This window comes from Pholcus phalangioides, unplaced genomic scaffold (genome assembly GCF_987345545.1).
Source record: "Pholcus phalangioides strain wild (caught in Gottingen) unplaced genomic scaffold, Ppha-v1.0 ptg000020l_1, whole genome shotgun sequence".
Taxonomy (NCBI): domain Eukaryota; kingdom Metazoa; phylum Arthropoda; class Arachnida; order Araneae; family Pholcidae; genus Pholcus; species Pholcus phalangioides.
In genome coordinates this window covers 1,677,831-1,705,387 of record NW_028301613.1, presented here as the reverse complement: position 1 = coordinate 1,705,387, position 27,557 = coordinate 1,677,831, and the positions used below count along the sequence as shown (strand labels likewise).

At 44.3% G+C, this 27,557-nt stretch overlaps 1 protein-coding gene across 1 annotated transcript in view; it reads right to left on the bottom strand.

The window, feature by feature from the left end:
- LOC149070734 (uncharacterized) overlaps window positions 1–27,557 on the bottom strand; it is an 82,773-nt gene that overhangs the window by 8,418 nt on the left and 46,798 nt on the right. The window contains exon 2 of the mRNA XM_089248504.1: window positions 9,068–9,483. Coding sequence (XP_089104630.1) covers window positions 9,068–9,466 — 399 coding nt within the window. The 5' untranslated portion in view covers window positions 9,467–9,483. The remainder of the gene's footprint in view (window positions 1–9,067; window positions 9,484–27,557) is intronic.

Here is a 27,557-nt window from a genome sequence, read left to right as displayed (position 1 = left end):
AGGTACGTAAGCATCCTGTCTGATCACCTGCACCCATTCATGTCCATTGTGCATTCCGACGGACTTGGACAATTTCAGCAGGACAATGCGACACCCCACACTTCCAGAATTGCTACAAAGTGGCTCCAAGAACACTCTTCTGACTTTAGACACTTCCGCTGGCCACCTAAATCCCCAGACATGAACATTATTGAACATATCTGGGATGCCTTGCAACGTGCCGTTCAGAAGAGATCTCCACCCCCACTTACTCCTACGGATTTATGAAGAGCCCTGCATGATTCATGGTGTCAATTACCTCAAGCACTACTTCAGACATTAGTCGAGTCCATGCCACGTCGTGTTGCGGCACTTCTGCGGGCTCGCGGGGCTCCTACACGATATTAGGCAGGTGTACCAGTTTTTTTGGCTCTTCAGTTTATAAGCGAAGCATGTGGAGAAACAAAAATTTCTAATTTCCCTCAGCTTCTCTAACACGGGCTGCGTTCATTTGAAACAAAATCATTCACGGCTAACACCATCCGGTCAAAGCAAAGTTAATGAATGCCAACGCCAATCTCTCAGATCAATTTGGTTGAGTCTAATGTGGCTGGAAACGGGGGGAGAGGGCGGGCTTTCTGATGATAATTAATACTGAGTGAGAGTTTGGAAATTTTAAAAATGGCAACTTCTCAATGCCCGGAATATATCCAAGTTTTACAGATTATGGCCTCTGACATTCACTAATAAGCTTAAAACTATGTTAAAATAGGCATTTACGGGCACAAAAACTTTTACCAAAAAGTTAGAACATTGGCAAAAAAAAGGCATCCATGGCCTTTTGTCTGAAATTCCGGGCTCTAATGATCATTACAAAATTCATCTTAAAACGTGTAGAATATTTTTTTTTTCCCTGTGAATTGTCTTTTTTTTCCGACCTTTTTCTGACCTAGAGGTCAGACAGTCTGACCTCTAGGCCAGAAAATATGAATAGGAACAGTTATAAAAAAGGGGTGGGGCTTTTAATGGTATGATTGGAGAGATGGAGTGGAAATTTATAGAACTATACGCTTGTCTGTTATCCTAGCCTTCCGTCGGATTTTGAACGAAGCCGGAAGGCCCACCTGTACTTTTATTCATTCAAGCAATGAAATTATTTTTTATTCTGTCAATTATAATGATAATTACTACTAAAAATATGAATATTCATCTCACTTATTTTGCAGTGTTTAAACGTAAGAAACGAAGCCATGAAGTAAAGCATTTCATTAAGAATTCATTTAAAAACCCACTGCTATTTGCGGTAGGGCTTCTCATTTCCCGCCATTGCTATTTTTCAGTAATTTTAGCACCGTCGGTACAGTGGTGGTCGCTGGCAGAAGTGTTGCTTTTCTGTGGTTCCCAACTTCGCGGCGTTAATGCGAGCCAACCTCCCCGTTAAAGAAAAAGTCTAGCCACAGAGAGCAACAGGCCCACAAACGGTACAAATATTCTATCATTTCACTTCACTCCTAAAATATAGATGGCAGCACTGATAAAAATCAGACACAGCACTAGATACGCACTTGTTATGGTCACATACTCTCTCTCTCGCTCTCTCTCTCTCTATCTCTCTCTCTCTCTCGCCATAGCGAAACCACAAATCACACGCTTACACATATAGATACAACAGGAAAGCAACACGCTTGAGTTTTTACCCCTCGCAGGAATTCTACAGCACATTTCTCTTGTACTGAGATACGTACAAGATTGCGCAACATGATCACATCACCTGAGACAGACAATAGGCAAAGTCACAGTTTTCAAAACGTGCCTCTGAGCCAATGAGTGATCTTGTTGGTTGTCGGGTGACTAATCAGGAGAGTTTGAAATCGATATAGAGTTAGTATTGAGCACGTTTTTCGGCAGAGAGTAAACAGGGTTTCATGGTGTGAGTCGCGCGTTAAGATGTGAACACTCTCTCTCGGGAATCTGAAAATAAACCCCCTGACGGTGCCTTCCAGGGTTTCCTTAAGCTACAGGACAGATCGCCAGTGAAAAGAGGTGCGTTAACCAATTTTCGTTATTGATTATTATGAGTGGCCTTTTTCTGTATAAATCCTGTGTACTGTGAGGGTGCCTTTATTCGTTTATATTCTATATTGAGTTATTTGTGTATATGTACATATGTACCTCGTGTACCTATTGTGTATATGTACATATGTACCTCGTGTTCCTATTGTGTATTGTACATATGTACCTCGATTAGGGATAACCATGAATGAAATTAACTTGTAATTCTCTAAATGGAAGTGATTTATCATGATTATTTTCGCAATGTCCTTTCAATATTTCAGTGTCATATATATCGCGTGTAATTAATTATACGATAAAGCCATGCAAGTGCGTAACATAGAGTACTGGTACGTATTTCATTATTATTAATATATATTCGTGATAAAGGCGTCATACACTAAGACTGTTAGGTACACACACTTACACTTCCGGCATAAGGAACTAGGGGGCCGTTCAATTATTACGTCATCAAATTTCTAGCCATTTTTTACCTCCCCGCTTGTCAGCAAAAGTAAGCAAAACTCTGACCCCCCCTCCTCCCCCCTCATCAGTAAAATTTCGTCAGCACTGCCCCCCCCTCCTAACGCATATTGGTGGGGTCATAAACGTACGCAGAAAGGGGGGCATAGGGGGCTCGTGTGCACCTTCCTCCCACCCCAGACGAAAAAAAAATATTTTTTTAAAAATTGAAATTTCGGAAAATACCTTTATATGTTATTACGATCGATTTCTGTTAATTTAAATGCTATTTGAAAGAGATTTCTCTTTAAGAAATTCATTGCGACCCACTCTTTAAGCCACATGTGGTAAACCCTTGACCCCACGGACCAAATGTAGCCCTGAAGGTTATCTGATGCGGCTTAACCCCCAGACCCAATTTTGTAAAAATGAACTGAGCGACACATTTACACATCGCTTAAATGACCCGCGGCACAATTCCAGAGCATTTGAGTGGCCCGCGGCACATGTTCAGATCACTGAAGTAGACCCGTGGCACATTCAAAGAACACTTAAGTAACTCGCGACACAGTTCCAGAGCACTTAAACGATCCGTGGCACATTTAGAGTTCCATTGAGTGACATGTGGCACAATTTTAGAGCACTTAAGCGGCCCACCAGTGCGGTTCTACATCACTCAAGTTACCCGCCGAACATTCCCAGATAATTTAAGTGATCCGTGACATAATTACTTGAGTGATGCGTTGCACAGTTCCAGAGCACTTAAGAGGCCCGGAAACATTTTCATAGCATTTAAGCAGCCCAGACACATTTCCTGAGCACTTGAAGGATCCGTGTAACATTTAGAGATCACTAAAGTGGCTCTGTAAGGGATTTATCATAAGGGACAATGTTAGTTCAGGTGCTCACAAAATAGCGAAACATTTTTCTCGTTTTTGATGCACCGAATAAGATGCTATCAAGAATATTTCACACTTTCATAAAGGATGGTTGATGACGTAAGCATTATCCAAACACGCCCTTCCCCCTTGTCATCAAAAGTCAGCAAATCGGAAACCCCTGCCGCCCCCCCCCCCCATTGATGCTGACATAATACTTTGAATGACCCCTAGATAGTATATTACCTATGGTGATAGACCTGAGTTGCGCTCGGTTTGAAAGAAAAAGTTTAAAACGTCTCGCCACAGAAGAGCAAGGCCTCTAGAACGATGCAATTATTCAATCATTGCACTTCGCTAATGTGAATTAAATAATAATAATCAATGATTTTTTTTGTAGGATTTCTTGTGAAACGTTCTCATCTATGTGGGAAAGAGGGCGCCACATGCCGGAATCGAGTTGGCAAGTGTGTGTGAGCGCGCGTGCGCAGAGGGGGAACGGGGAGAAGGATTGACGACGCGGTGGACGGAAGACGTCTGTAACTGAATGTAAATAATAATTATAGTTTATGATTAAAATCTCACATCTATTACTTTGTGGCCGGGGTAAGTAATCGCTACAAGATACAAATACAACGCCACAACAGGCAAATTGCCCAACGAGGTGGCTGACTTAAGAACGCTACTCACGACAATGATTACAGGTAACAAACACTCTGGAATCAGCCCTTGGAGATTGTACCAGGGCGAACACGCTGGAGAACTGGAGAAACCGCGAGACACCCAGGCTCTGTCGCAAGAAGCAACGTAAGCACTTCGGCCCCCCTTCCGGGGAGGGGGGGGGAACCAGTGCATCTCCGGTACAACCAAAATGTATTGATATGTCAAAGATTACATATAGTGCACGGAAATCAAAGATTATGTAAATCGAAGAATCAAATTAATCAAGTTAAAATCAAAGTGCAACGCCGACACGGATAACAAATAATCGTAGAAAGTTGTATAAAATCATATCGCAAAATGCTCAATCAGAAGTCTGATTGATCAAGGATTGTATGACGGAAGGGCAGAGCGCCCCATTGCGCTCGGGCAGTTCAACACACTCAGTCCAATTCGCTTTCGATCAAAGTTGAAGGTCTTTAAAATGTCTCCGGGACACTTGATTAGATTTAGGATTCATCCTGGTCCTCGCCTTCAAACAGTGCCACCAGCGCACTGTCAGGGTGAAGACGCGGCGATCTCCTTAAGGTGCGCCGGTACCGGAGTTACAGGAGCTGGAGGAGACGGATCCCTTATCTTCTCGGGATGTTCCTCAAGGAATTTCAGCATTTTTCTTATCTTTTCCTTTGACTCCTCTCGACGTAGTATGCCAAGCATCCATGGACTGTGTAGATGTGGAGCCGGCGAACACGCTATACGAATATCACGCTCTTCGAAATACGTAACTGATCAAGTTTCCGAGAGGGGGAAACTCTGCTTTCAAAGTCGGAAAAACGCGTCAATTGGAGATGACCCTCCAGCTCAGAAAAGCACATTCCGAGTTCCTATTATTCTTTCAAACGGGCAATTTATTTCCCTTTGCGCTTGATTTGGGATCGATCTCGTGTTCCAGTGCTCGTGATGTCATAAGGGGAAATTCGATTAAGTGAAGAGCTCTATTTATTGAGTTGTGCTCTTGTAAAGACCCGACGAATGGGAATCGCTTCGAATGCATGTGCACAGAACCGCTAGGTATCGCTGCCATTGAACGCATAAAGCACTAATTTTGCCTCTTATCGACAGTTCTAGATAGTAAATCAAAAGCTGATATATGTTTAAAAAACAAAGATAATCATTTCTGGAATCAGAGATCCCCAGGATCTCTCTGTGTCGGCCTGCTGGGGGGGGGGGGAGGGGGGGGGGTGAAGGGGACGCCCTCCTCTGTAAAGCGATGCTAGGCACGAACGGGCTCAAGTATTTTGTGTCCAGGAAAGCCCCCAATCCCCTCCTAGTGTCCATGAAAGCCGCTGTGGTGGTCGAGTAGTCAGAATGCCGGACTAGCACCGTCTCCAGGGTCGTCGGCTGATGGTTTTCTGCGGCTTCCAACTTCGAGGCGCAAATGTGCGAGCCGATCTCCCAGTCTTACAACAGAGCAATTATTCAATCATTACACTTTACCCATAGTCCGAAAAATTGATGGCAGCACTATATATATAACAAAAGCATTGCACAGAAACAAACCACGTTAGGTTCACCTCACATTCCGGCATGTACCAATTCCGTTAGAACTTGCGTAGAGGAATGTGTGCGAAATGCATGTACAGTTAAGTAGTGGTGTCCATGAACACTCTGGCGCACGTCAAGTTACATCGGCACGGTAGTTTGGATGCTATCACACTACTATTTCATGGTCATTAAAAAAAGCCCATTCAATTATAAATTTGGACGATAGAGGCCGCTGCCCAACGCAAAAATTGCCGGGCACTTGAACGTTGGAGGCTATCGGTGCTAGAGAACCAATTATCAACCGGTTTATTACGTCATCGGACGTGCTGCACGGACGCTGTCGAAGTTTGAGTGAAGGGGGTGTTCCCAATTTTTTTTGGCCATTGAGTGTAAATTTCATGCGTGGTGCTGCGGACGGTCGATCCACCCATTAAAAATTCTTGCGACAGAGAGCAACAGGCCTGCAAACGGTATAAATATTCAATCATCACACTTCGCTCACTTCAGTTCTGAAATATAGATGGCAGCACTGAAAAAAATCAGGCATAACACTAGATACGCACTCAGACTGTTACACTTCCGGCACAACTCACCCAGTAATTAATAATTATATTTAGGCGATAGACCCAAGTTGTGCTCGGTTAGAACGCAAGAAAGAAAGTACCCCCTCCCCAGGCCAGACTTTTCATGGGTCAACTACTTTACTCTTTCAGCTGGGCAAGCGTACACATTACGCCTCTCCCGAGTAATTTGAACTAATTTTAAAAGAATTCAGCGTCCCTTTGATCCAGCACCAGATCACCGTGCACGCTTCTATTGGCTTGCGGGGGGGGGCGGGGGGGGGTCTGCCAAAACCCTAGACCAGAGGGGTTCGATGTCTGAATTTTAGGTCTTGGATAGAATTTTAAGCTATTGCTTTTTTGTTAAAATCAAAATGCAAAGTATTTTGCGCCCTGGTGTGGCTGCATCCTTCGCACCTGCCCAAATCCGGCCCTGATGTCCCTAGGTCTTGAGTATCATTCTAACTGACGGAACAGTGGCTGTCACAAACCAGCAGCCAGCAAACATCGTCATTTTCGTCGTGGATTGCAGATGGGATGGCTGGTTCCCACGTATCAGAACAAGGTAACTATAAAATTTTGTGTATGAGGCCCTGCTGCAGGATGTGGGAACCATGAAGACACGTGTTAGATCATAAAACCTTCGATTTGGGATTGCACCGCTGATGGTTCATTCCACGCCGTTGACAGAAGAGCCCGTTTCCTACAGACACATATGGGCCCCCCCACAAGGGCGGGACTGAAGGGTGCTCCAGCCCCGATTCTCGTCATTTTTTTCTTTTCAAGCATTTGACCCATGAAAAGTCTGGCCTGGGGAGGGGGCACTTTCTTTCTTGCGTTCTAACCGAGCACAACTTGGGTCTATCGCCTAAATATAATTATTAATTTACTACTTGGTGAGTTGTGCCAGAAGTGTAACAGTCTGAGTGCGTATCTAGTGTTATGCCTGACTTTTTTTCCAGTGCTGCCATCTATATTTCAGAACTGAAGTGAGCGAAGTGTGATGATTGAATATTTATACCGTTTGCAGGCCTGTTGCTCTCTGTCGTGAGAATTTTAACGGCTGGATCGACTCGCATTCGCTCCTCAAAGTTGCGAACCACAGAAAACCCACTTCAGCCGGCCACCACTCTGGCACCGGTGGGGTTTGAGCAGCCAGAGCATTCCCATCCGCAGCCCCACGCATGAAATTTACACTCAGTGGCCATAAAAATTGGGAACACCCCCTTCACTCACACTTCGACAGCGTCCGTGCAGCACGTGCGATGACGTAATAAACCGGATGTCCCTGATAAAAAGCTTTCTCCTGGTCAGAAGTACCAGTTGACGTTGCAATTTGACTGTCCATGGAGAAAAGCCAACAGATGTAAGTGAACTTTGAAAGCGGCATGATTGTGGGCCCCAGAAGGGGGCTGTTCTAGTATCTCAGAAGGCGCTAACCTTCTTGGCTGTTCTCATACAAATACAAATAAAACGCCACAACAGGCAAAATGCCCAACGAGGTGGCTGAGAAAAAGATGCCCATACAACAGTATCCCGAGTCTTCAAAAAGAATGACCAGCTAATCCAAAAAAAACTTCAAGCGGAAATAGATTGTGAAGGTGCCAGGTGACCGCATTTGTGTGCAGCAACAGAAGAGCCTACAACGCAACAAATTGCAGAGAAAATCAGGGTCACCGCAAAGTATATCCGTAAGCTCTACAAGACGGATCTTGAAACGCATTGGTTTTAATACCTGTCGACTAACGAGAGTCCCTTTCTGATTTCTCTGCAAAACCAAAGAAAACGGCTTTTTTGAGCTAGAGAACGTCGAAATTTGGCACTTGATTGAATGGAAGAAAGTTGTCCGCTCTGACGAGTCAAGATTTCTTCTCCATGACGTTCATGGCAAGATCCGTGTGTGGCGCTAGCATCACGAAGCCATGGATCCGGCGTGCCACATGACAACTGTTCAAGTGGATGGCGGCAGAATCACTGTCAGGGGGGGGGGGGCATTTTCCTGGTATACACTCTTGGCTCCTTATTTCCATTGGAAACATCCGTCAATGCCAGCGCATCAATGCTGACCACGTGCACCCGTTTATGGCCGCAATGTTTCCTGATGTGATGATGGCTCTATATATATATTTCCAGCAGGACAATGCTCAACCCAATTGAACATTTGTGGGACGAGATTGAAATGTCTGTTAAAAGCTCCGAAAAATACCACCTTCTAATCCGAGGGAATAAAGGGGGGGGGGAATTAAAAGAGAATAATATGGAGGAGTCTCTGGGGGATATTAGCCCAGGGGTCATTCAAGTATTACGTCAGCATCGAGGGGGGGGGTTTAGATTTGCTGACTTTTGATGACAAGGGGGGAGGGGAGTTTGAAGGTTGCTTACGTCATCAACCACCCTTTTCTGAAGATATGAAATACTCTAAGCTGCTGACGGAGGGGGGGGGCAGTGTTTTGCTGACTTTTGCTGACAAGGGGGGGGGTCAAAAATGGCTGAAAATCTGCTTACGTAATACTCGAATGCCCCCCCCCCCCCCATGCAATATTAGCATGGGGTAATATTTCTCCTCAACGGTGTCAGCAACTTGTAGAGTCCATGCCTAGAAAAATATCTGAGCTGTGTGTCATCTTCGAAGCCAGAGGAGGTCCCACACGATATTAGTGGGGGAACAGCAAGGTGTGTTCCTAATTTTTATGGCCACTGGTCGCGGTTGTGCCTCTTCTTGATCCGTGAAACCAGCCATCACGTCGCAATCCACGATAGATGGTGAAACATGCGTCGTTCAGTGATGACAGCGCCATCCAGCGTTACGACCACGAAAATTGCTTGTTTACAAGTGTTCTGGTATCTATAGCACTCCCTTAAAGTTTTGCACACGCGGAATCACTTATGCGGATGAAAGTAACGCGGAAATACAAAATGCGTGTTAATTACCTCGTTGCCGCATTGGAAGTCGTCGGTGAAGCACTTGTTCACCCTGATGTACACTATGAGCAGGAAAACTGCCATTAGGAAGCTCATCACGGCCGAGATGTACAGCGGGAAAGTTGTGCGGACGTTCAGCGCCCCGACGATGACGAGCCCCAGCGTGGTGACGAGGCAGATGGCCATGCCGTAGGTCAGGATCGTGCTCAGGCGCGGGTTGTAGAAGAGCCGCACGAGTCGCTTCCTGAACAGCGTGAAGGTGCTGTAGGTGTCCTTCGTGGATTTGTATCCCAGTTGCGTCATCGTCGCCGCCGTTGTTGTTGTTGTTGCTGCAGTACAGTTTGCAGTGTTGGCTTCGGTCTTGTTGTTGTTGTCCGCCGGGTCTTTGTTTTTCTTGCGGGAGGACATTTCAGGCGGATTTGAACCTGTGGGAGAATCAGAAAAGTAAAGCTTTCAAACAACGCCCCAGGCGTGAAGCTAGTTTATGAAATGTAGATGGCACTATTAATTATGTTACTTCAAATCACAACTTCTGTTCACTAACCATATTCAGAGGCGTTATTTACTGTTTTGTCGCCCTTCTCCCATTCTGTTCTTGATCATTTTCCCCCCGAATTCACCACCCTGAGCAATGCCTGGCTTCGCCTCCCGCTCCTGTGAATACGCCTGTGCCTGTAAGTCACTCTTTGGGTCGCTGACATACCGTTTTGGCCACTCGCATATCGCTCATTCACTCACGCATTCATTCGCTCACTCGTTCACTTGTTCACTGTACCATTCATTCGCTAATGTCGAACTGATGTCGGTGAATTTTCCTAGTGGTGGATTTTCCGGGTACGCCCCAAAATATATAAAATCGGGGCAAAGGCACTAAACATTTTTGGAGCCCGAAATTATTTAGACGCTCCTCCGGCCCCGCTATTACATCCTCACCGGGGCCCGTATCTGGTAAGGGCGGCCCTGGGCTTGACAAGAAGTGTGATCGAATCCTGGGTTCCCCCAGGTGGCGTTCGGAGCTACCACGGCTACATATCACGGCAGAAATTCGCAAAACTCTGTGGATATCGATTCGGGAGTGGGGGGTGGGGGTTCGTCTTCTTGGCTAGAAAAAAAGAGCAATCAAAATACGCTGACTCATGACTCGCTGGGAGTAAGTGAGTATCGAATCCTAGAAAGAGTATCTACCACGCATTATCCTGATATATAAGGGAGATAAATCAAGCTGTATAAGACTCCATTTTGTGCCGAAGTCATCTTTTCCCCTAGTTGAGAAGAGGGTTATTTATCATTTCCCCCCCCCCTTCCCTCCCGTTTTACGAGACTTTCTACTCGGTACCGGTGGCAACATCACATCATCGAAGGCTGCTGTTTCTGTGGATTGTAAGACAAGACTAATGGCGTCCTCCCCACCCCCCCCCCACTTCTCTCTTCATAACCAGGGCGATTCTTCAATAACGACTGATGAGATCCTTAAGGTTTATGGACAGGGGCCACTCTCTAGGCCTGCCCGATAATTTATCATGATTCGAGAGGATCCCGTACCGATAAGGATCCAAAGAACAAGACATCACTCAAGTTCAATATTACGTTACATGCACTGCCTGCTTGCATCCACATTGATTTTTGTCGGTCATTCGTTTTGATTAGTTCCGAGCGATGAGCATCCGTTATATCGGATCAGGGCGCTCAACCTCCAGGAGAGTGCGGGATAATTCACTGGCTCGAAAACGCGTCGAGGGTCACTCAAGTTATTGGTAGATATCCGAAGATGATGTCACTCTCCGCTATTACTACGAAAGTAGCAGTAGTAGTAGTAACAGCGGGGAGAGTGGCATCGTCTTCGGATAAGCCGCCATCTGGTGGCAGTGTCAGAAATTGTCGACATGGTTGCCTCGGGGGAACCCGGGGTGTCCAGGACGATCACTGAGGAGGAGCGAACCGGCCCAGGGCGGAAACGTAGCAGGTGCAGCCGGATCGTGCAGTAGCGGGATAGCGTCCGTGAATAGGTTCCTGGAATCAGCCCATTCAACATAGTGTCAGAAATTGTGAGCTTTGTCTTATGAGTTAGGGGCCATTCAAGTATTACGTCAGCAGATTTTTAGCCATTTTTGACCCCCCCCCCCCGTCAGTAAAATTTCGTCAGCAGCTCAGAGACCCCTTATGTCCGCCTGTCTATGTACAACCCCGTTCAGAACTCACGAGCTCTAAGGAAAGACAGATTGGTTGCCTTTTTGTAGGCTAGTGGTCCAGGGGGCGCTGAACCCACCCAGCAAGCGAGAGGACGATTGGGTTCGATTCCCTTGCAAGGGGGCCCCAGTTCAATTTTCTTTCCTGGATCTATCTTCGCGTCAGCCAGCTGTCGGAACCTTCTTACCTATAAATATGCCGCGGGTAACTAGACTGATGATGGATGTGGAACAGCACCGCGGTCCGCTTAAGTGCAATGGCGTAATATTCCGCTACAAACACTGGACTGGTTAAATGATCTGTAAAATTTTTTTCTCGTGCCACTTGAGTGCTCTGGAACTGTTGTCGCTGTGGTCATTCAGGAGTGATCAGTGAATACGCCGCGGCTCCCTTAAGTGATCTGCGAATGCGCTGCTTGGCTCTTTTTTTTAGAAAATTAGAAGTGAGGTCACGAGCCAACTCACACATGATTCCGAAGGCAACATTTGGCCCCGCGAGTCATGGGTTAAGCATATATGAGTTAAATACATTACTTAACATTACACACATTACTTAATAGTTTGCACAGGCCTTTCTGAAAATCTCGATTTACGTCTCGTTTACGTTTGCTAGGGCTTGGCCTGTGGGAAACGGCCCTGGCAGGAGAAGGTAGGCAAACCAGTGGGTCTGATACGTGCCATTGTCGTGATGTTGACCACTGTCTTTAAGATGTGGTTTTCAGAGCTATCCTCCTGAGGTAGTTGGATAGAGCCTCACAGTGGGCCCCCCCCCCTTCCCATGTCTTCGAGGTGCGAATCTTCGAGGTGTCGATCTGCCTTTTGAAAAGTCTCGCCACAGAAAGCAACACAGGCCTACGATACAATTATTCAACCATTACACTTCACTCATAGTTAGAAAAATTGACGGAAGGTGACAGCACTATACACATAACAAGCATTACACAGATACAGATTATACATTAGGTTCACAACACATACATACACAGCTTCCATTGTGGCTCAGGTTTAATTCGACCACCTGCTACAATCATTGAGCCAGAGTGGCGAGCCATGAACTGGTTGGTGTACGGAAAATCCACCGCTAGTAAAATTAACCGACCAACAATTTATCGACAGCAGTTCGACACGAGTCAGTGAGCTGATAAGTGAGCGAGGAATGACCAAGTGAGTGAGTCAGTAAATGAGGCTGTAGTTAGTGAGTGACAGAGTGGTTAGTGTTAGTGAGTGAGCGAGTGACAGTTTGAGGCGTGTCACCAAATGAGTGAGTCAGTAAATGATTTTGTAGTTGGTTAGTGTTAATGAGTGAGCGAGTGACTTAGAGATAGAATAAGCGACCTGAGGGGTGAGTGAGTGACCCAGAGGTAGATTAAGTGACCTATAGTTAGGAAGTGCGTGCCCCGGTGATTAAGTGTATGACAGAGTGAGCGACCTTGTCAATAAGTGAACGACTTGGTGATTTAGTGCGTGTGACAGAGTGAGCGACATAGTTAGTGAATGAGCGACAAACTGAGCGACCAGGTGATTGAGTATATAACAGAGTGAGCGACATAGTTAGTGAATGAGCGACAAACTGAGCGACCAGGTGATTGAGTATATAACAGAGTGAGCAACCCAGTGAGTTAATGATAGAATGAGTGGCCTGGGTGAGCGAATGACAAAGTGAGCGACCTAGTGAGTAAATGAGTGACAGAGGAAGCGACCCAAGTGAGCGAGCGATAGAACGAGCTGCGTAGTGATTGACTGAGTGACCCGGTGAACGAGCTAGCTCTAGTGACAGGCCGGTTACGCTCATTCACATTCACCCACTCACACATTCACTTGTTCGCTCGATGATTCATTCACTCATGTCGAACCGATATCGATGAATCTTCCATTCGGTGAATTGTTGGTCGGTGGGTCCATAGGGTCCATAGTCCACCCAGGGTTTTTGTTTGGTTTCGATGCGGTGCTGCGTGATCGGCAGAAGAAAGTCACCCGAGCGACTGTATAGCATTGGCTCACTGTAGTGTCCATCGTTCCTTGATAGAAGCAATCGAAAAAGAAGAAACTTGTCCGAATCAATTTCCAACAATTAATCCCATGTAATAGTCACATCCCCCGACATGTACACCAGCATGGATTAGCGGGCATGAGGAACATGTTCGACATGCCCACCTTCTAGCACAGCGCGAATGCTATTTCTCTAACAGAAATTATTTCTGGAAAACAAAATGTTCCGATTCCCCCACTTTTACGGAACATAGGAAACCTATGGCAGTAAGAAAGTATTTTAAGTCCGGGAAAAGAGCGAAAGAAAACAACAAAAACTTTGGGACAATGGGGGGGGGGAGGAAAAACCGGATTTACCGGAAAAAACACAATCACAGTTGAAAAAAAACATAAGTTTTCCTGAAAGTCTTCGATATAAAAACTCTCTTCGGAACACAAATAAATATCGCAGATACTAACAGGGGATGCGATAAAAAGGATTAAGAAAAAACAGGAAACAGGAAAACATCGTCTGGGAGTTTTGTTTCGTGGGCCGTTGATTCGTCTCCTGAGAAAAGAAATGCGTATAACAGGATATATATAATATAGGAAACATATATAGGTGTTTGAAAAAAAATTATATAAATCTATGCGGCGTGCTCTCTATGTAGCCTCTATAAGTACAGCGATGAGCAATTATATGTTTTGTGTGATCCTTCTTCCAAAGATTTTTTATTTGAACCGTGAAGACTGGCTCGCATTTGCTCCTCGAAGCTAGGGGGAATTAATTGTTCTAGTGCTGTATAAAAGCTGAATTGATTTTTTTCCTAGTGCCGTGTAAAACTTGAATTGATTATGTTAGTGCTGCATAAAACCTGAATTCATTACGCCAGTGCCGTATAAAAGCCAGATAGATTTTTATAGTGCCGTATAAAACCCTGAATTCGTTACGCCAGTGCTGTATAAAACCTGAATTCATTACCCAGTGCTGTATAAAAGCTGAATTGATTTTTCCTAGTGACGTGTAAAACCTGAATTGATTATGTTAGTGCTGTATAAAACCTGAATTGATTACGCCAGTGCTGTATAAAACCTGAATTCATAATGCCAGTGCTGGATGGATTTTTCTATTGCCGTATAACACCTGAATTGATTATGCAGTGCTGTATAAAAGCTGAGTTGATTATGCCAGTGCCGTATAAAAGCTGAATTGATTATGCCAGTGCCGTATAAAAGCTGAATTGATTTTTCTATTGCCGTATAAAAGCTGAATTTATTTTTCTATTGCCGTATAAAAGCTGAATTGATTATGCCAGTGCCGTATAAAAGCTGAATTGATTATGCCAGTGCCGTATAAAAGCTGAATTGATTATGCCAGTGCCGTATAAAAGCTGAATTTATTTTTCTATTGCCGTATAAAATCCGAATTGATTATGTTAGTGCCGTATAAAATCCGAATTGATTATGTTAGTGCCGTATAAAATCTGAATTGATTATGTTAGTGTCGTATAAAAGCTGAATTGATTTTTATGGTGCCGTATAAAATCTGAATTGATTATTCCTGTGCAGTATAAAAGCTGGATTTATATATAAAGCTGGATAAAAGCAGATTTTTCTTGTTCCGTATAAAATCTGAATTGTTTATGCCAATGCCGTATAAAAGCTGCATTGATTTTTCTAGGGCCGTATAAAACCTGAATTGACTTTTCTAGTGCCGTATAACACCTGAATTGATTATGCCAGTGCCGTATAAAAGCTGCAGTGGTTTTTTTAGTGCCGTAGAAAACATGAATTAATTATGCCAGTGCCGTATAATTAATTCTAGTGCTGTAAAAAATGCTTAAACAAATCTTTTTGTGCAATATGAAACTTGAATTTTCATTCATTTAGTTCTGTGTAAAAGATTAATCGATCTTTCAGTGTCGTATAAAACCTTAATTGATTATTAAAGCTGAATAATTTCCTCGAGGGTTGTATAAAAGCTGAATACGCTCCATTTACAGCTGAAGATGTCTGCTTCCACTCTACTTGCAGCTGAAGATGTCTGCTTCCACTCTACTTGCAGCTGAAAATGTCTGCCTTTGCTCCATTCGAATCTGAAGACGCCTGCCTCCACTCCATTCTCTCACGGCTGAAGATGCCTGACTCCAGTTCATTCGCAGCTGAAGATGCATGCCTTCGCTACATTCCAATCCGAAGATGCCTGCCTTCGCTATATTCCGATATGAAGGTACCTGCCCCCACTTCATTCGCAGCTCAAGTTGTCTGTCTTCGCTCAGGCACAGGTCGGGGGGAGGGGGGGGGGCTGACAGATAGGAACGATCACACGTCGAATAATATGGGAAAAAAATTTTCCTGTCCCGTAAAACACGGGACGATCCAAAGAGTTCCTCCCGACACAACATCGTCTCGGATCGACACAATTTCGCCTGAATGTCGTTATCACCAAAAGTTTGACTTCGCTATAAATCACAGCATTTCATCACTTTCGTCGGACACGTGGAACAACCTCGTAAAATGGTATGAGGCCGATCTCCTGCGGGAGTGGCCATAATGTAACGGCCGTGTTTGTTTTTACCTCTACATATTCCTGAAAGGATACATATTTCCCCCAGATATTTCAAATTTATAGGGAGTGGAATGTGAAGCTCAGAATTTAAAAATCAGCCCGGAAAGCTCTGGAAGGAAAAAAAGGAAAACCCTTTTAAAATGTTCTTATTCATTTTATTTTTTTTCCAGGCCGTTATGGCAAAATATCCTTATAAAAAGTGAGTTTTCTTCCGGGGAATCCATCAAAATATCGTCTTACATCTGCGAAAATATCGTTCGATAGGTATGTGTGCGAATATATTTTAGAGTGTGGGGGGAGGGGGGGGGGGAGGGGAAATCTGTCTTATATTTTCCGCCAATAGTTGGCGGTGAAATCAATAATTTCGATGGGTTTTTTTTCCCGTCAAATCAGAGGACGAAATGCTCGACACATTCGCTCCGGTATCCGATGTTTTCTGGAAACATGTGCACATCACTTCTTGCAAGATCTGCGTATTATACAGGGTGTTTCGGAAAATCACGTAAAGAATTCCGCGAGTATTAGCGTTCACAAGGACGGATCTCGGGTGGGGGGGGGGCGGGTCATAAGCAATGAAGGGCCGCAGATACCGCTATTGTAGTGATGGACAAACTACGGCCCGTCATACGTGTTCCGGTTGAAAAGTATCAATACGCACAACAAAATAAATATCTAGGCTGACCTTCATAAAAAAATATGGGAAACAGAAAATCAGGATCCATGAGAGGGATATCACAAATCATCGCCGAAAAAAATTTTAAAATGCAAGTTAAGTTGCTCATCATGGCCTAAAAAATTGTCAAAGGCAAGTAAAGTTTCCTTCACCGGGGGCCCTCAAGGGGCCCCAGCCTTTATGTCGGCTAATGGCCCACCTTTAGGGCCAGTCACCCTCGTAAAAATCTGAGTCTGGTCTGGTCTGGTCTGGAAGTAAAGTTTCCAGCCATCGACCGCCAAAATTTGCTGAAAAACCGCCAATGGCGGGAAGTAGCGAGCTTCCACAAGAAGCAATGGGTGACAGTTTATAATTAAACAAACAAAACGCTTATGTTTGACAAATGTGTGACATCATCAGCAACAACCATTTTTAATCCACTGCTGGAGATGAACGTCTCCTCTAAAATTTTTTTCATTTTGCTCTGTCTGATGCTTTAGCCATCCATTTGACTCCAGCCACCTTTTCTGATCTCGTCGATCCATCTGGCGTGGGGACGCCTTCTCGGACGCTTAACACTACGGGGGTACCACTGTAGAATACTTGTGGTCCACCTGTTGTCCTGTCTTCTTGCAATATGTCCAGCCCATTTCCATTTTAGACGTTTAATTCTTTCCATGATATCATAAACCTTTGTGTGATTCCTTATCCAAGTGATTCGTTTTTTGTGTCTCCTTGTGATGCCTAGCATACATCTTTCCATGCTCCTTTGTGTTGTCTACAGCCTTTGTATCGTCTTGCTTGTGAGTGTCCGTGTTCCAGCTCCCTTAGACAGTGCTGGTATCGCACACACTGGTTAAACAATTTTCTTTTCAGGCATAGTGGCATGTGGCTCTTCAGAATTACACAGTTTTTGCCAAAAGTGCTCCATCCAATCCTGATACCTCTGTTTATTCCATTAATGATTCCCTTGTCCATGGTAATTTCTTGTCTCAGGTATACATAGCTTTCTATTTCTTCTATTTCTGTGTTGTTGAGCAATATTGTCCTTAACTGATCGTTAGAAAAATGACACGTCAAAAAACTTAAAAAACCTTATAACTCAGTTTTTGTATCAGTTTCTCTCAAGGAATCACGTGTGTAGTTATTGGGCGGTCGATAGTTACCACCCTGTATAATGGCATGTCCTGATTTATCATCGTCGAGCCGAAAACACTGAAGTTATGAATATGCAATTTGGTCAGCAGTTTCATTTCATGAAGTAAAGACCCACTAAGAAAGGGTTTTGCGAAATTCGACACCTAAGGTTCAAAGGTTACATAGAGAAATCACGCCAAGCCGAAACCGTTGGAGCAATATTTATGAAATTTGGCCAGTAGTTTTATTTTGTAATGTGAAAACTCACTAACGATGGCAAAATTCATACTGTAAGGGGAACATGGGGGGGGGGGGGTCATAAGTTGTATGGGGCTATCATCGCTGAGCCCAAACCGCTGGAAGATGTAAATATAAAATTCGGTCAGTGTTATCTTATATATAAATGTGAAAGTATGTATGTATGTTTGTTCTTTACACAAATCTACAATTTTAGAGCGATCGCCGCCAAATTTAGCATATATATCAAACGGGACCGGGTTCGCCAGAGCTGGGCAAATGCCCGGCATGGGCGAAAAATGGTCGGGCAACAATGGTTCTCGAGTCCCCAACAATCACTTTCGGAATGGTGGTTCCCTAAAATGCGTTTCAGACATTCACATGCTTTTACAATGGTTTGTCACTTCTTTGATGCTGCCAGTATTAGGTACAATAGTTCATTCCTTTATAATGGTTTGTCACTTTTTCAATCCTCCCAGAAATTGAAGAAAACCCGGGCAGCGCCGGGTATTCTTGCTAGCATTTTATAATTTAGAGACTAGCCATGACGGGATTTCTGGAAATGCAGCACCCACGGGAGTGATGAGCGATTCGAATGCTATTGGAACGAATCCTCGCCAAGCAATTCCCAGATTACCAAATCCACGCCAGCGAAGCCGCGCGGGTAACAGCTAGTAATATATAGGCCTATATAATCAAATAATCACATAAAACCGTATTTAATGGCATTTATCTAGTTTATATGTAATATACAAATACAAATATATGTAATACATGTAATAAATAACTATAAAAATGATTGTGTGATGTATGTAACATGTAGCTTGTTATAATTAACGTTGAATATAACGTTAATTATATCGCCGTGAGGCCCTAACGGGCTGATAAAGTGACAATTTGTCACTGCCCTGATGAGTGCCTATTGCATTATTAAATGCCCCCCCCCTATCTGCTTAAGCTTCCTTTTCCCCGCAGATGAGTAATATTAAGTAGTTAAAAAATAAAATGTGTGTGTATACAACAACCACACGGCGAAAATCGTACTACCAAGTCCTGGATGGTGGCTAAGAAATGACTCAAAGGGGTATGCGCTGTTTGGCAATTTCAGTCGGAAACCACAGGCTACCAAGTCAAACTTAGGATTAGAATTATTCTTACAAATTGAGGATGCGGGGCCACATCAGATGACTCCGAGGACCATATCTGGGCCGCGCGAGAAAAGGGTTGAACATGTAGGATTAGCGTTCCCCCCCCCCCTAACTGTTTAACCCTTCTCTCGTTCCACAGTGATGATATATCACGTGACACTCACACAATAGGTGCCATATCGTAATCATCCCAACAAGGGAATAGGAATTCCCAAATAAATCATGTCGAAAAATCACCCCGAGAGAATATATATATATTTTTTCACTTTATCGACCGACGAAAACATCGTCTCGTAAAATCTGGACACACCCTGCATCGGTGCGTGATTCCACAGCTGCCATTTTATTATTATTATTGCTTTTTTTTTTTCTCTCCCCGGAAAGCGTTACCCGGGAAATGGTCAACGCTCCCTTTCCGCTCAAACTAGCCCTAACAGCCATTAGAAAATATCCCAAAAAGCTAGACGCTTGCTTGCTTGCATGCATGCATGAAACACACGTGGACTTACTTACGTTTTAAAAGGTAGGAAGGGTTGCGCGAGGACTGCTCCACAATTTGGACTGATTGGATGGGTGTGCCTGGCGAAAGGATTTCACATACCGGTAAATAAAGCTCCGGGCTGTGTTGCCATTGTAACACTGACATCAATGGAGGGGTGGATCGGAGGTTGGGAATCCGTCGTACCACATAATATCGTGGTGAATGGCATCGGTTACGGTCTGGCGCTGGGATATCTGTTAATAACCGTGACATATGTCTGTCTCCGTTATGTGTGTGTGTGTGTGTTATCTCTCTCTCTCTCTCCGTTTTTGCCTCTATTAGATGGACGTCCCGCCTTCTTTTAATCTTCCCATTACTTCATTTGTACCGTTTCTGTCGACGCGAAAGCGATGCATTTCAAAGATGCTGTTACATGAATGATGGAGGAAATGGATCTTTTTCTCCTGTCGTGATGGAACTGAAAAAAAGAGTGTAAAATGACCAGCAACATCTATACATTAGTGAAGTTTCACGCGATTGTGTGTTTTTTGCGATGTGTGTCTGTGGAAACTTGGTATACGGGGAAGGAGAGAAAAGAAAGTCGGCATCGAAGTGTTACAGAATTGCGATACTGGAGCAGCGAGAAGACTACTTTACCATACAAATTGGTGACCCGGCCGGAGTTGTTTGTGCGGTAAAGTAGTCTCCTCGCTGCTCCAGTATCGCAATTCTGTAACACTTCGATGCCGACTTTCTTTTCTCTCCTTCCCCGTATACCAAGTTTCCTCCACTTGGAGGAAACAGACACACATCGCAAAAAAACACACAATCGCGTGAAACTTCACGAAGAAAAGCAAGTCGGCATCGAAGTGTTGCAGAATTGTGATACTGGAGTAGCGAGGAGACGACTACTTTACCACACAAACAACTCCGGCCGGGTTACCAATTGTTGTTGAAGTAATGTGGTGGTTGAAGACAAACACTTCCTTCTACAGTTCAAAGATATAATTAAAACTACCAAGATATACAAAGGACCTACAAGAACTAGCAGACCGCGTCACTCAGTGATTATAACCTCGTCAAGCAAAATTTCCCCTTTGACTAAATTTTTCCCACACATTCCGAAAATTGTGCTGCCATCTATCGATGGAAGTATGTAATCAAGTATTTTACACTAGAAAAGCATTGTTTTGCATTTATATATATTTTTTCAATAAAAATTCTTTTGTTTGCTGAACTCTCAAAATTTCCTACAAATGCCAAGAAATTTCCCATGTACACCAATTTTGGCCAATTTTTCATACGAATATGGGAAATTTCCCGCGAGTTACCATCACTGGCGTCACTGTCTGGTTTGAGTCGCAAAACGCCAGTGCTCTTCCTCCATCGCGCAGGCGCGCTCTTTTCCCTATTATGCGGACAGCGCCATCCAGTGGTGGAGGCTGCCGCCACACGTCTGTACTAGAGAAAAGTGAAAAGTGAGTATCACTATGTGAGTTTGGTTTGAAAGTTTCCTCCAAGTGGAAGGAACTTTCAATCAAACACACATAGTGGGGCGACCAAGAGCTATTACGACGGCACTACTGCTTCTACTACTTAAATGACGCATGAACCTCGTCCATATTTCTCCGCGGAATTTCTAACGAATGGGTTGGAATGTTCGTGTACGTTTTGTAAACCTAACGGGTGTAATGCTTGTTGTTGTAGTGCATATTGTTTTTCAAGATTTTTTCATTAGGGGATGGTACTTTTTAGTTTTTTGACTCTCCGTTGAGACACGAGAGGAGAAGCACGTCTCTTTCAATGCTCTGATGATCGAACAGTAGAGCCCGATCTAACCGAGCTAGCGGCATGAAGCTAGAGCAAAGCATCGTTCCGTACTCAGTCGGACTTAGCCAAATTGAAATTCCGTAGGGTTTAAATAACTTCAACTTATTTTGTAATTCTCCCCTCAAACGACTTTGAAAATTCCCATTATGGCACTTGATCTCAAAAAGCAACCGATATGTTTCGTTCATGGACACTCGTTATCCCCGGGCAACAAAGCATGGTCCACCATGACAGAAGCCTTCAGCAACCAGAAGGTTCGACCAGCGGTACAGAGCCAAGCTGCTGTCAAATACCTCGCTAGAATTGCCGAGCATTATACCCTTTGGAGACGAGTCCATCCTCGAAACACGTCGGGTCGTTTCAAGACTCACTCGTGCCCGTCAGACGATATACTTGAGAAAGCCTTCCTGGTATACCTGGAACTCCGGAGACAGCCGAAAGATGGCAGCACGCTCCAGCTAGAGCTTGCAATCCGGCAGAACTTCGTTCAACTCCTCCGAGCCGACAGCAGCTGTTTTTTCAACCAGCCGTCGCTCAAGGTAGTTGCAGAAAACTACTCCACGAGGATCAACGAAGCCATCTACCAGATTGTCCGGAAACGGGACAAAATCCCGGAGTTTCTGCTACCGGAGTTGGTAATCCCCCCAAAAAGCAGTAGTGGTGATCTAGCTGCAGAAGACAAGAACACGCCACAAGGACAGAACGTCCCCGCAGTTGCCGCCAAACCAGGTAAAATCCCGGAACGGCCTGCGGAAAACCCGGAAAAAAAGACCGGAGACGAAGGCGAACCTCACACGTCAACGTCCGATTCGTCGGATTCACCACCACCGATGGACCAATCGCGCTCCGTCAGCAGCGAGTTAGCTCCGCCCACCAGAAGCGTCGAGCCAGATGTCCACAGTCATCCGACTGGAGAAGGTCCCAAGCGAGGGAAATACTCGCTGGTGATCCGATGCGATCGAAGATGGCGTTCGGTAGCCCAGAAATTGAAAGATCATTCAGCCGCGTGTGAAGTGAAATTTACGCGCGGTGACTACAGAATCACATTCACCGACACCCTGGATCGGGACAAAATAATCGAATTTCTCAATGAAGAGAAAATCCAAATCCTGAGGCAGTCTGCACCGGACGCCGAGATATTCAGCGTAATAGTACGCGGTCTCGACCCAGCGATGCCAGCTGGGGACATTCACCAGGAACTGGTCGATCAAGGATTTGAACCGATCCGGGTAACACACATCCGATCACGGCGGCGGCGGCTCCGCTCGAAAATTCTCCCACTTTGGAAGGTAGACCTCCCAAGCGGTGAGAAGTCCAGAGCCATCTTTGGGCTTAAGCAACTGCTCTTCGTTGCAATAACGGTTGAAAGACATCGCCGTAACCCAAACCGTAAAACCCCGAGCATCTGCTTCCGCTGCCTCAAATGGGGTCATATCGGAAAAACGTGTGATCTACCACAAAAGTGTAGGTTCTGTGCAGAATTTCACGACGTAAAAATGTGCACCAAAAAACGCGGAATCGACACCCCTGTATGCAGCAACTGTGGGGAAGGGCACCCCAGTGTCCATCGTGGCTGCTCGGTGTACAAGTCACACCTCGCGGCACTCCGAAAAACTCGCGATCCGAATGAAAATACACGCGGTGAAGAAGTGACCATATCACCCGCAACTTTCAAAAAATCCGGAAAAAACTGCGAATACGCTAAGCACATCCCGAAAAACGTCTGGAAACAGTTCCAGGACTACCAGAGACTAAAAAACCAAGAACTTACAACAAACCCGCCCAAAAACGCAGCAGAAGAAGTCGTGGCAGAGCCGTCGACGGACCTGGCAACAGAGCAGTGGCAGCCGAAAAAAGACAAGTCCCAACCTACGGGCAAACTAGCCAAGCGGCTAGTCAACTTGGCAAGCCAACGGTTGAAGCAACCGACTCAGCCCCGTCCCGGAAGCGATAGGCCAAGGCCAAACAGCTCCCCGAAGCCTACCGTCGGCAAGACCGGCGTCGCAAATGCCACCACCGCTGATGACGAGGAGAACAGCGAGCACCAGAGTTCCGGTCACACGACGGAAGAAGACACGTCGACGTCGTCGAAATCTCGATCGACCACTACTGACTCTGACTCTGAATCCTCGGCTAGTGCTTCCTCAGCTCAGGACTTACTAAATTTTGCAACAACATGCATGCAAGACATTATCCAGCGTAACTCTAAAAATGAAAGAAGAGTGATTCTTCAGCGATTTTTGAAGGAAGCTGGCAAAATGATTGCAAAATAGGCCGTAAAAGCCCAGGAGCAGTGATCAGCTCCAACTTATTTTAGCAAACTTAAGAGTTTGCAACTCTATCTTTCTCTCCATTTCCTTTCCCCATCTTTTCGAGAATATTTCCTAAAAAATCCCAGAAAAACTTAAAAACTGATTTTCAATAGAAATATTGAATTTCGCAAAAAATGTAAAAAATATCTTCTTCATCTATCCATTTCGCTACTTTTTAATAATACTAACTCTATTCCTCTGTTTTCTTCACCTTCTCACTAATTTTGAATTAATAAAATGTATTTTTGTGTATTCTTTCATTTCAGCCAATCCCTGACTTGCAACTCAATCCGACCAATGAGGATGAGGCACGGCGAAACCAAGATGGCGCCGCAGAAGCAGTTTACTTTTCCTGCCGAAAATATTAATAAGTAATATGACTAACAAGCTCGTTCAGACATGTTTTCCTGGTTAATTAATTTTAATTAATTAACGTTGACATACTCCCTAATTCTGACATACCACACGCACTTCACAATCCACATACATTTGCACCCTTGCCTTTCTCTTCACAGTGGTCCCCCGCGGGCCGGTTCAGAAGGCGGCAGATGTCTGAAAACAGATAGGCCCCGCCAGAAATCTTTTTAACTTTGAACTTTGAACTTGTTTTTCAAAGGTAGAGACGTGTCTTTCAACACATCGTCCACCACTGGATGGCGCTGTCCGCGTAATAGGGAAAAAGAGCGTGCCTGCGCGATGGAAGAAGACCACTGGCGTTTTGCGACTCAAACCAGACAGTGACGCGGTCCGCTCGTTCTTGTAGGTTCTTTGTATATTTCGATAGTTTAATTATATAATAAATGTTTAATTATATCTTTGAATTATAGAAGGAAGTGTTTGTCTTCAAAACCGCCACATTCCCTTAAACAACAATTGGTGACCCGGCCGGAGTTGTTTGTGTGGTAAAGTCTCCTCGCTACTCCAGTATCGCAAATCTGCAACACTTCGATGCCGACTTTCTTTTCTCTCCTTCCCCCAATGTTTATATTAAACCTGGTCAAAGGGGGGGACACCAAAAAATCTTCGGGTACTGAGGGCCCAGATCCTATCTTTTGAAGGCTGTGGATAAAAACTGCTTCATTTTCACCCAGTCTTTTGAGTTTTTCCTTAGTAGAGACATGTGAGGGAGAACGGACAATTTGAGTCATCCAGTCTACTGGAGATCGATTTGAATTCCTCGTGTGGTGGGGGGGGGGGCTGATGGTTGAGGAGTTAGCTACTGGACAACGGTAAAGGAATAGATACTCTGTGTGTGGAAATATGTTACGTTTCCGTCAGGCTAATTTTTTTTAGACATACATATGCCCAATGGCGTACAAAATGAGATTTAGGGTTGATTCCCGGCCCCATTGACCAGAGATTTCAGTGTTCTTGCTTTCAGTAAAAAAACGAAACCCACCCTTTCTAAAGAGAAAAAAAAAGATGACCTTTCCTCCCTTCTACTTTGAGAAAATCGGAAAATCTAGCGCAATTTCCCAAACTTTTTATTCCATCGCCCCCTCCTTCAGAATTTTTTTTCTCTCGTCGCCCCCCAACTCAAGTGAATCCATAGGATCCTATGTTAAATATGTAGCTGCTACCGCCCCTGGACCATTCCATCACCCACCGGGGGCGATATTGCCCACTTTGGGAAACACTGATGCAGCGTATACATATGTACATACAGTAACTGGTCAACAGAGTGAGTTACACACTGGAATGGCGACTCTAATAATTTGAACTATATCCACGAGAAATACATACTTAAAGTTCCTCTGTTCTGAGCTGTCTACGCCTTAACCACCCATAAGAAAGTTATGAAACTTTACGAACGCCTTAATGAAAGAATTTCTGAGCCCCTCCTTTTAACCCGTCATTTGTCAGTGTTGCTGTATGTAGAGCAGTGATTCCCAACGTGGGCGTTAACACCCCCTAAGGGGCGATGGAATGTTCCAGGGGGAGTGGTAGAAGCTACGGGTATAACATAGGATCCTATGGGTTGCGTTGGGGGCGATGGAAGAAAAAAATTTCTGAAGAAGGGGGCGATGGGACAAAAAAGGTTGGGGAAACTATGCTGTAGAGAAACACGAGTTTCTTATAATTTCTCTAGTTTTCATATATACTTCTAGTCACACCAGTTGTGCTGAGATCTCAGCCCCCCCTACACGGTTGCGATGTGTTAATTAAGCAATTTCGTCTATACTTGACGGGTATTTTTCCTCCATACCGGACATAAGTCCATGTGAAATATAAAATTGAGATAAATCAAAACCGACTCAAAGAGAATTGTACATTGTACAGGCGTGTTTGTTCGAATTCTCTTTGAGTCGGCTTTGATGTATGCACAGTGCACATGTCCCCCAATGTAATTCGATAATGCACGCGAAATAGATTATGATGGCCAAACCCATCAGTACGGAGCCATTCCAGACGTTCTGGCAGTGAAGAAAGCAAATATAAGCCAAGCCCACACACCCTGGAGAAGAGAAGACGCAGACATTATTTCAAAGACGAAAATATTTCCGGTATTTAATTAAAGGACCGACATGAGATAGCCTAGACCGGTCTAGTCAACTCCATTGTAATTGGAGGTCCCGTACTTTCGTTTCGAACAAATAAGAAGTAATAACGGGGGGAAGAAAACATATAATCTCGTCTTCGAATCACACACAGAATTCGCCATTTAGGTCCGTGATTGGTAGATTCCATTCCCAGAGATTTTTGCTGTCGGTTGGCCAGGCAACCGACATTCTATTTATAAAATAAAAGCATCATCTCGGTCCATACTTTAAATATCAAAATAAATCGATACCAAAAGGCGTGTCTTCATTTTCTTTTTCTGTGCACGTTCCGCACACACACAATTATTTCTTAAAGCACTTATTTATTTTTAGCAAGTGATGTGAGCACACACAAATGCAGCCTATATTAAACTGAAGTTCGGAAGCATCTCTTCGGATGGAATTCCTTGGCGGAAAGAGAGTATTCTGGTATGCAAGACTGATTGACAAATCGGTTGTCTGCAGTTTTCCCCATTCCACTGGATTAATATGAAATATGTGATTCAAAAGATATCGACATCATTGTACGCATTTATTTCATAGAGCAAATGATTTAGAAACATGTGATGAATTCGACGGACCCATCTTGCAGTAGCAACTCGGCTACTCGTTCTACTACTTCATATAGATAGAAATATAGATAGATGGAAGCACTGAAAAATCACACAACCCTCTAGATACGCACTCAGACTGTTAGGTACTTACACTTCCGGCATAACTCACTAGGGAGTAAATTACCCGTGGCGACAGACCTGAGTTGTGCTCGGTCCGAAAGAAAGCACTACACACACACACACACACGTAACAAAAGTATTACACAGTAACAAACCTCATGGTAGGTTCACAACACGTACAGGCACATTCCAAATATGTACCAATTCTCTAGAAGTTCAACAGAGGAATATTGACTAGGTGCATGTGTGATTTGGTAGTAGCAACTCCCAAAAAGTGAGGTGGGAAAAGCTCTAAATTGTTTGAAATAGAATCCGCAATCCGTCTCACCGGTATAAGGGTACGAACATAGTGCACGCTGGTTTCCGATTGTGTGAGTCCGCGTGGTTACGTATTTGCTAATTGTTAAAACCAATTGGCAACGGGGCCGAGTTTCAGGATCGGAAACCAGCATGCGCTATGTTCGTACCTGTGGACTAAAAAGTAAGGGTACGATCATTCGAGAACATAATCACCCTCGTCTCGGAAGGCTTGAGGGACAGAAAAGGAGTTATCTGACGGTCACTTCTCAAATCTTCTAAACTTCGCACAGTACATACATATAGTGGGTGTAAAGTTTCACTATTATACACCCTTTATCTTTCGAACCGTTGGTGATAGAAATATAATTTCAAATTTACCCCGTCGTGTGAAAAAAATGTATCTCATTAATGTGCCTATGATAGATGTGTCAGAACATAGCTTAAAACATTTAAACACACACATAA